Here is a 10,623-nt window from a genome sequence, read left to right on the forward strand (position 1 = left end):
AGTGGGGGAAATTATGTGATACCTTCCATGAAACAAACAATGATATTACTATTCATAATTATAGTTTGTATTATTTAATTATTTGGGATATTCTAGTTTTCAACGTTTTGTCTAGAGCAGAAACCTGGCGTGCTCATGGAGCCAGTCTGGTGACATGTGCTCTTGTCACGATGCATTAGGGCCAGAGAAGTGGAACCAATACAATGGGGCGTGTGGGGGGAAAGCCCAGTCTCCCATTAACATCGTGACCAGGAATACTCTATTAGACGACCTCCTGACCCCTTTCGAGTTCACCAACTACCAGCAGACCTTCGAAAGCACCATCATGAACAACGGCCACTCAGGTACTCACACCGTTATCGGTGTATACGGTCTCACCTGTGAAAATAAGAACTTGTTCTTAATTAACCTGCCTATTCAAATAAAGGTTTGATGATGATGATGATGATGATGATGAGATTAGAATTGATTAAAGAACTGGACATTCTGATGACAATGTCACAATGGCTGCCGACAATTGAGTGCTTTTAGAGAAAACCTACACAAGAAAGGGTTAAACAACCAACAATCCATTGAACAACCAACCACCAGTCATGATATTATTCCCCTCCCCCACTCTAGTTCAAGTAGCGGTTACCCACCAACCAACCATCTCCGGTGGAGACCTGACGACTGACTACAAAGCTGTTCAGTTCCATCTGCACTGGGGCACGGAGGGAGGGCCTGGCTCTGAGCACACCATCGATGGGGAGCAGTACCCCATGGAGGTACATACAACCGCTCCCTCAGTGCTCATCTTGAACCCTTTCACTACCACTCTACCAAAGGGTTAACCCTTTCACTGCGACACTACAGAAGGATAACCCTTTCACTGCCACACGACAAATGGTTAACCCTTTCACTACCACACTACAGACGGTTAACCATCTGTAGTGTGGTAGTGAAAGGTTAACTTTCTGTCATGTGGTCGTGAAAGGTTAACCATCTGTAGTGTGGTAGTGAAAGGTTAACTTTCTGTCATGTGGTAGTGAAAGGGTTAAAAGGCAGCTAAAAACCTACTTCTACAGGCAGGCTTTTTAAACACCCATAGCCGTTTTCTCTCTGTTTATGTCTTTTGTTGTTGTTGTTGTTGTTGTTGTTGTTGTTGTTGTCGTCGTCTATTCTGTTGTTTTAGCTCATTTTAATGTGTTTTCTTCACTTCACATGTTTTATTTCATGTATTTTTTCACTGATGTTTTAAAATGCTGTGAGGCACTCTGTGCACTCGTGCTGAGAAGGGCGCTATAGAAATAAAGTAGTACTTTACTTACTTACTTACTTACTTACTTACTTACTTACTTACTTACTTACTTACTTACTTACTTACTTACTTACTTACTTACTTACTTACTTACTTACTTACTTACTTACTTACTTACTTACTTACTTACTTACTTACTTACTTACTTACTTACTTACTTACTTACTTACTTACTTACTTACTTACATTACAGTGTTAAAGGTAAACTTTACCCAACCCTAACCAGACTGGTCACATCATGGAGAAACGTTCTACATTTTGTCCTTCAGTGTCCATAAGCAAGAGAAGAGAACTGTGAATGTCCGTTTACTTGCAATAGACTTTATTTAAAGTACAACACAACAACAGTCTTACCTGAGTAGGCATTGGCTATATTTGCCTTAGAAATGGTCACTGTTCTTTATTTTTATTTTTGTACCTGATGAAGGTCTGAGGACCTATACATTGTACTTGAACCCTTTCACTACCACTCTACCAAAGGGTTAACCCTTTCACTGCGACACTACAGAAGGATAACCCTTTCACTGCCACACAGCAAAGGGTTAACCCTTTCACAACCACATGACAGAAGGTTAACCCTTTCACTACCACACTACAGACGGTTAATAGTGAAAGGGTTAAATAAAGTCTACTTGCAGTAAAGGGACATTGTGCAGGAGTTATCTTCTCTTGCTTATGGACATTTTCTCTGATGCATCTGTTAGAAACTGAAGGCATGAACATCTACTCATCTTCCTTCAGTTTCCATAAAACAGACTGTTAGCATCGCAAAGATTCCTCATTGAAACAACAGGGCACAGCTAGCGACAAGCTTCTATACTGTAGTGTGTATAGGTTTTTTTTGTATCCACTTTTTCTCCTATTTTTTCAATTTTTCTCCCATCCCAATTTTTTTGCCGTGCCAATTCTCCCCTCCCCTGTCTTGATCGTTGCTTGCATGTGCCCCCCACTGGCCGCTCGTAGGGAGGATAGAAGTCTTGCATCACGTGTCCCCTCCGATACATGTGTAGGCAGCCAGTCACATCTTTTCACCTGCCAGCGCGGACTCTCATTTTTGGCGAGGAGTAACGTGTAGGAGGCTCACACTGCCCCCGCCATTTTCCTGTCTCTGCTGTGCAGGCGCCCCAACCGACCTGTAGGAGTCGCTGTCCACAACGTCCAGATTACCACCCATCGACTTCCCACCCGCTAACTCTGCCAATTGAGTTAGTATGACGGCCGGCCCAAGCCGGAGGCAATGCCGACAGCCGGATTCGATACCGGTGTCTCATGCGTTGGTGACGAGCGCAATGTCCGCTGCACCACCCAGCCGCTAGTGTGTATAGTTTCTATAATGTGACAAGTGTCTATAGTGAAGAACAAAGACCAACTGAAATTTTAAATATTGATTTGACTATAAAGACAGAAATCGCACTGTTTCCAGAGGCCAGCTTTAGAGCAGAGTTGTGCTGAGCAGGGTCGTGCAGAGACCTTAGAGGGGCAGCTGCTAACATTTTAAAAAGGGCACATGTATCAAAATGTTAGAACACCAACTACAGCCAAACTATAGCATTAGCTATCAATATTCAGAGAATGTAACACGGAATCTTACATGTGTGTGTATGTTACGTCACGCAACAAAACCATGCACCTCAGACAGACAGGCATTCAAATATTTATTTTTATTTATAATATTATTAATTGTGAACAAATATTCTTGATGAGGACCACGGGCATTGCCCTTTACAAAAAAGGGCACTTTGGTCATCAAGGGGCACATGGGCAAGTGCTTGGGCACCCAAAGCCCCCCCCCCCCCCCCCCCTCCCCTCTGCACGTGTCTGGTGCTATGTGAACTGTGACAAAGATGTTAAGGTTTACTAACAGTTCAGAGAGTGTTGGTAACATCCTGTGTTGATTGTCTCTGCAGCTGCATATTGTGCACATGAAGCAAAAGTACGCCAGTCTGACGCAAGCACTAGCAGACAAGGACGGAGTTGCAGTGCTTGGTTTTTTCTACGAGGTAAATACTTCACATGTTTCAGAAAATGTTGATAATGGAATCGGAATGTAAAACCAACACTCAAATGTGCCCTTTCCCATTTTTTCTCAGGAGTCCGACAGTGATAACAAAAAGTATGACCCTATAATCAAAAACCTCAAAACAATCGAACAAAAAGGTAGGTACAGCATATTGTGACCACTGATACTCAGTACATATAGGGATGTAGTGAAATTCAGTTAATGGAAGGTAGATAGTAAGTAGTATCAGATTGATTCATATTAATACTATTAACCCTTTCACTGGTACACGACAGAAGGTTAACCCTTTACAATTTACTATTAGGTAAAAAAAATAATCAATCAATCAATGTGATCTATGATTTGGATGTAAATCTCCTGTATTCTACCCACTGTGTCTTCAGGTGGCAACACCCATCTGCCCGCCATCTCCCTGGCACAGTTGATCCCATCCGAGCAGAACATGACAAACTACTACCGCTACAAGGGCTCGCTGACCACGCCCAACTGCACCGAAGCGGTGGTCTGGACCCTGTTCGAGAAACCCATCCCCCTGAGCCGGGCACAGGTGAGAAGAACACAGTACTGTTTAACCCTTTCACTGCCACACTAATAATAATAATATTAATAATAATAATAATAATAAACTTTATTTGTATAGCACTTTTCATACAGAAGTTGCAGATCAAAGTGCTTCACAACAGTAAAAAATACAGGCATAAGCGAGCATAAAAAAAAATAGAGAGGTAGCAAGGTAAGGTAAATCACAGTGTTTCACATTAGGATCTAGCATCCCAATAGGCCTTTCTGTTTACAGTTTCATTCAGTAATACAAATAATAAAAATAGAATAGACAGAGTAAAAACAAAGTGCAGTTGGATTCAGTTTAAAAATAGGCAAAAAATTATAAAATAGAACGGACATACAACAGGGTATTTAACATACAACAGAGCAGTGCATCAGTAAGAAGTAAAAAGTGTGATAAAATAGTTCAATTTTGAATTACAACAGAGCAGTGCTCTTAAAATTACAGTGCATAGAACCGACACATGATAGGAAGTGTAGGTAGGGTAAGAATAGTGCAGGTAAAGTACAATTTGTGTCAGGATATCCTTGATGTTTCATTTAAATGCCTGAGTAAAGAGATATGTTTTAAGCTATCTTTTGAAGATGTCTAGCGAGTTGGCTTCCCTGATGTTTTGGGGTAGTTTGTTCCATAGTTTTGGGGCGTAGTTAATAAAGGCTGCATCACCGATCCTCTTTTGACTGTTTCTGGGAGCCTCTAGTAGTCCAGCAGCTGATGATCGCAGTGTTCTTGAGTTGCTGGTGTGTAATTTATTAGAGTGTTGGCGATGTAGCTAGGTCCCTGTCCATTTAGAGCTTTGTATGTAAGGAGAAGGACCTTGAAGTCAATTCTAAATGTTACAGGAAGCCAGTGTAGCAGCTAAGACTGGACTAATGTGCTCTCTCCTTTTGGTTCTAGTTAGCAGTCAGGCTGCAGAGTTTTGGATTAGCTGAAGCCTCTCTGTGGTTTTCTTAGGGAGACCTGTAAAAAGTGCATTACAGTAGTCTAACCGGCTAGATATGAATGCATGAACTAGCTTCTCAGCATCGTTTTGATTAATAAATGGTCGTACTTTTGCTATATTTCTGAGATGGAAGAACGATGTTTTGGTCACTTTGTTAATATGAGAATTGAAGTTCAGTTCTGAATCTATGGTAATCCAGAGACTAGTGACCTCAGATTTGATCCAAGGGGTTAGTCCTCCCAGGTTCTTTATTAACGTTTCTTTTTTTGTTTTGGGGCCGATAATTAGAATTTCAGTTTTGTTCTCGTTTAGTTTCAGGAAGTTCTTACTCATCCATTTATTTATTGCCAATAAGCAGTCTGTGATGGAGTTAATAGTATAATACAATACAGCAGGTTAACCCTTTCACTGCCACGCGACAAAGGGGTTAACCCTTTTACTACCACACTACAGAGGGTTAACCCTTTCACTACCACACTACAGACGGTGTGGTAGTGAAAGGGTTAAATGACATTCCAGTTACACTGCACTCCCTTTGGTCCTCAGCAATACACCCACCAAGTGTGAAGTCGATCGGGTGTTTATTGTACAGTAATAGCGCCACCATCTGGCCAAATAGCATCATTATTATTCGTGACTTTTTGTTTTTGTCTACCTAAATGTTTACTGTTTACTGTGAGCGATGTGTAGTGCCAAATGTCCCTCTGGATGAATAAAGTATTTCTATTCTATTCTATTCTATTCTATTCTATCCATATGATGTAGTTTGCCTTTAACCCTTTCACTGCCACACGACAGAAGGTTAGCCCTTTACTATCAAAGGGCTAACCTTCTGCATTGTCACAGTGAAAGGGTTAACCGGCTGTGGCGTGTCAGTGAAAGGGTTGACGTGCAGTATGTCTGTCTTCCTCCAGCTGCGGGTGTTCTCCGGGCTCCGGTTCCACGACGGCGCTGCGATGAGGGGAACGTTCCGTCCCGTGCAGCCTCTGAACGGCCGGCTGGTGTACCGGTCAGGGGGCGCCGCGGTCCTGGCTAGCATGGCCCTCCTCGTGGCCTCCGTGACCACGGCCCTGGGACTGTCCCGACCCAACTAAGAAGAAGAAGAAACACGGGGCGTTGTGTTGTTAAGCAGCGTGCAGCGTTGAGCGTGAACACAGACGGTCCTCTCTGTCATACTTCTAACCTGGGAACTCGGGTTGTTGTGACATAATCATAAGCACCTGAATAAGACATGCAAAAAGAGCGGCTGACGTTATATGCATTGACTATATAGCACAGAGGATACGATTAAATCAGGAATGGTCTTATTAACAGTCTTTGGTCCACATGCGTTAACCCTTTCACTACCACACTACAGAAGGTTAACTCTTTCAGAAGGTTAACCGTCTGTAGTGTGGTAGTGAACGGGTTAATCTTCTGTCGTGTGGTTGTGAAAGGGTTAACCCTTTGTCGCGTGGCAGTGAAGGGGTTAACCTTCTGTATTGTCGCAGTGAAACTGGGTTAACCCTTTGGTAGAGTGGCAGTGAAAGGGTTAATTCGGCCTCCTCGCCGGGTTCCACCTCTACGTCACAAATGACAAAGGTATCGGTCATCGCACCTTAAGATACGTGACATAAAGGTGGACGCGGTGGTGGTGATGCATGTGTAATGAAGTTGCTGTGTGTCTTATTCAGGTTTTTTTTTTTTATATATATAAATGTGTCATGATGAACGAGATGTCAAATGAAGCGGTGACAAGGTTCTCAATACTAGTATATTCCCCCCGAACAAGCAGAACAACAAAGTCCAAGCTCGACTGCAGCGTCCTCAGCTGTGCCCCTAACCTTTAAGCCATGTCTCAGCTGAAATGCCAGCAGACCCCGTGAGAGGACGTCACACGGCTCCCTAAACGTTAGAGACCTCGTCCTCCTCCTCGCCCCAATGTCAGATAAATTTAGTTTTTCGACACGATGGGACGATATCAATGTGGGACACCGCCGTGCTCCAGGTGGCTGTTTGTCCAAATGCCGTTCTCTTTGAGCCCCCGGCCGCCACGTGCTTCTCACGGAGCATGTGGGTCTCATGGAGGCACGGCGCTATTAATAGAAGACTGCCGACTCATGGAGCTCCAGTTTAACACCAGTATTAAAAAAGAGGCAGAGCACCGACACAGTCCCGGACGTCAGCGTTGCCCTGCGGCTTGGGCCGGTCGTCATACTAACTCGTTTGGCTGAGTTAGGGGGAGGGAAGTCGTGGGTGGTAATCTGGCGTTGTGGACAGCGACGCCTACAGGTCAGGTCTGGGCGCCTGCTCAGCGAAAGGCAGGAAATGGTGAAGGCAGCGTGACCTCCCACGCGTTACGCTTCACCAATGAGAGTCCTCGCTGCCAGGTGAGAAGAGAGCCACTGGCTGTCTCCACATGTGTCGGAGGAAGCATGTGGTGGACTTCAGGGTTCCCTTGTACCGACCAGTAGGAGGAACATGCGCACAACAACCAGGTAGGGGAGGGGGGGAATTGGCATAGCGACTAAAATTGGGATGGGGAGAAAAATAGAAAAATCAGGCGGAGAAAAAGAGGATAAAAAAAAAAAAATAGTACCGACACAGTAGCTAGCTACCCCTGGTCAGGTGAGAATCTGTGGGCCACTTGGGGCTCAGGCTGATTCATGATGAATATTGTTCTGAATAGTCTTTATGCTACAAACCTCCCACGCAATTCCGTCTAGACCCAGACCCCCAACCCCATCTAGACCCAGACCCCCAGTGACACACCTGAGCTACGATGATGAGGATGCAGGACCTCGCTCTGATAATTGACCTATTTCAAACCCCGCCCAATTTTCTTGATCCTTCAATCACAACTCTTGCTTCCCTCGGACAAACTTTGTTGATTGGACAATCAAGAAAAAGAGGGCGGGGTTTGAGATAGGTCAATAGGCAATATGGAGTGTGTGTGTGTGTGTGTTTGTGTGTGTGTGTGTGTGTGTGTGTGTGTGCGTGTGCGTGTGTGTGTGTGTGTGTGTGTGTGTGTGTGTGTGCGTGTGTGTGTGCGTGTGTGTGTGTTGGAGGGGGAGGGGTCGCTACAAAGGGAGGAAAAGGACACAGCATGTCTTATGATCAATAATCAATGTACTGTACAGAAAGATCACACACCACTGTCATTGTGATCATCATCAGTGTGATTATCTCACATGTTACAGTATCTTTTGATCGGCATGTTCTACTTTCACCATCTTCTCTATGATGTTCCAGAGACCTTCATGAAGCTATGTGACTGAACTGAACCTGTAACAAGCAAAACAAGTCAAAAACAGTGTTTCCCCCGGCCTCACACACACACACACACACACACGCACACGCACACGCACACGGGCGCATATACTTGTATGCACAGTACACACCTCAGTTACTAGGTGATCCTTCTCACACTTCAAACCTGTTAAATTTGTCTTGCGCTCATCTGGAGAACATGTGACTTGTGTTCATGACTTATTTTATTATTTTTTATTATTACAGGACTTTGGATGCACTGAATGTTATCTACTGTGAATTACATGTATTCGTGCAAGATATCTGTGCAATTATCTTGTGAGAAAGATTATATTGTTTCATAATGCATCAAGTTATATTTCTATGATGTGTCATTTGAACACATGAATTTATGTACTGTATGTGTATATTAATATAAGGACGCACAGTCAATGTTATTTATGTACGGTATTTCAAGGTTTATATAGTGTTTAATAACAGGAGCATGGATGGAGAATGGACTGCATTATCAAGTTGTTCATCATTTCATTTACTCTTGTCATGTTAAAAGAAAGTATGACATTTTTACAGTTATCTGGTTGTTATGCTTGAAAGTGTCATAAATAATATGGACAATGTGTACCAACTGAACAATAAAGTGATATGCCTTTTTAATGCTAGCCTCCATCTCCCCTTCATTATCACAAGAAGTTAAAAAGGCCCAATCAGTGGTCCAAACGTAAACAAAAACAATAAATAAGAATGGACACTTGCTCTTGATACAGGAGTTCTTTTACTTGTTGTATTTTGTGACTAAAATGTTTGTTTACATCGGTAATGTGCACAGGAGTAAAACAGATCTGTATTCTGGTTTACAATGGGTTAAGACACTCCCAAAATAGTGTATTGTCCATATACTGCTCAATACAGTACATTGATATGGTAAAAAAAAAAACACAGATTGGGGCTTTTAAGGGTAACATGCATTTCAGAATTCATACATGTTATTCCTATGGCCTAAGACTAGAGAACATATTAGTGAACATGAACAACTCTGTTATCAGGTATACAGTCTGGAGCTGCTCCATAGACAATACATTAGGAAAGATGGTAAAGGTGACACCCAGGGGAGCAAGCGTGATTTTTTAACGTAGCCTCTGTGAGCGAAGACGCTCTTTGATTGCAGCGAAGAAGAAAAAGACGCTCTCCGATTGGCTAACCCTAACCCTAACTCTAAGCATAACCACGTCGAAAGAATGCCTAAGCATAACCGCTTCGAAAGAGGGCCTAAGCAAAGTAAGCATAACCACTTCGAAAGAATGCCTAAGCATAACCGCTTCGAAAGAGGGCCTAAGCATAACCACTTCGAAAGAATGCCTAAGCATAACCACTTCGAAAGAATGCCTAAGCATAACCGCTTCGAAAGAGGGCCTAAGCATAACCACTTCGAAAGAATGCCTAAGCTACCCACTTCGAAGCAGAGAATATAATGTACAAGGCGGAAGAGACCCTTCGGAGCTAAACCAATCAGAGAGGGTCTTTTCTTCTTCGCTGTACGCGGCCTAGCCAATCAGAGAGCGTCGTCGGAAACAGAGGCTACGGAAACAAATCACGCCCCAGGGGAATGTCCTCTGTGTACGGATACATTTTCTGTTTCAGAACTGACAACACCACAGTAGAATGAAGCTCATTTGGGTATAGATGGCCAGTGGTGGAACGTAACTATAAGTATTTTTTACTCTGATGTACTGGTACTTTCATTCATACATGGTACATTGTACTTTTACTCCACTACATTTCAAATTAAATATTGTACTTTTTACTCCACTACCCTACATTTATCTGAACCCTTCAGTTACTAATTACTTTGAAGAAAAAGATTTAGCGTAGGAAACAATTATTTCAATTAAACAATTAAAAATAATAATTTGATGAAGATTATGTATACTTTCAAATTTGAAGCCTGCCAACTTCAAGAGGATGTAATCAGAGCAGAGGATAACACAACATTTAGAGGTCAATGGATCAATAATTGAATGCTCTCAAGCACTGGAATACACAAACGTTGTATAACATGTGTACTTTTACATTTGATACTTAAGTACATTCAATATCAAATACTTCTCTACTTTTACTTCAGTAGAAACTTTTAATGGAGGACTTGTACTTTTACCAGAGTACTGTTTTATCTGGGTATTTCTACTTTTCTTTTTAACACATTGGGTGCCACGCCTTTTTCGGGCCCCATATTCACTGCCACGCTTTAAAAGATAGGAGTCCGTCACCTTGTTTGTAGAGCTATAACTATGTTCTATATTATAGATATGGATACAATACTATGGTCTTGACATTGACTTTCTTCCGGTCAAGATGCAAAAAAGAGATAATTTTTCCATGCATACATTCGTGCATTATACCGTGGTGAATATAAGTATGTTTTTAGATCGGTCTGGGGTAATTCAAGAAATTCTGAGGAATAGCCTTATGCGTGTATTATACTATAACCGTTGCCGTTTCTTGCCTGGACCCGCTATTATTCTCAAATCAAATCTATATCATTATGTTTC

The 10,623-nt window shown here is 42.5% G+C and overlaps 1 protein-coding gene across 1 annotated transcript; it reads left to right on the forward strand.

The window, feature by feature from the left end:
* Window positions 1-154: 154 nt before the first annotated feature.
* On the forward strand, window positions 155-5,922 carry ca4a (carbonic anhydrase IV a; the record flags this gene model as incomplete). Its single annotated transcript, XM_084320341.1, has 6 exons — window positions 155-344; window positions 622-767; window positions 3,208-3,300; window positions 3,391-3,457; window positions 3,704-3,867; window positions 5,743-5,922. The coding sequence occupies 6 exons, from the start codon at window positions 155-157 to the stop codon at window positions 5,920-5,922; spliced, it is 840 nt and encodes a 279-aa protein (XP_084176467.1).
* Window positions 5,923-10,623: the final 4,701 nt, after the last annotated feature.

Source organism: Notolepis coatsorum (genome assembly GCF_963971535.1).
Source record: "Notolepis coatsorum genome assembly, chromosome: 8".
NCBI classification, from domain to species: Eukaryota; Metazoa; Chordata; class Actinopteri; order Aulopiformes; family Paralepididae; genus Notolepis; species Notolepis coatsorum.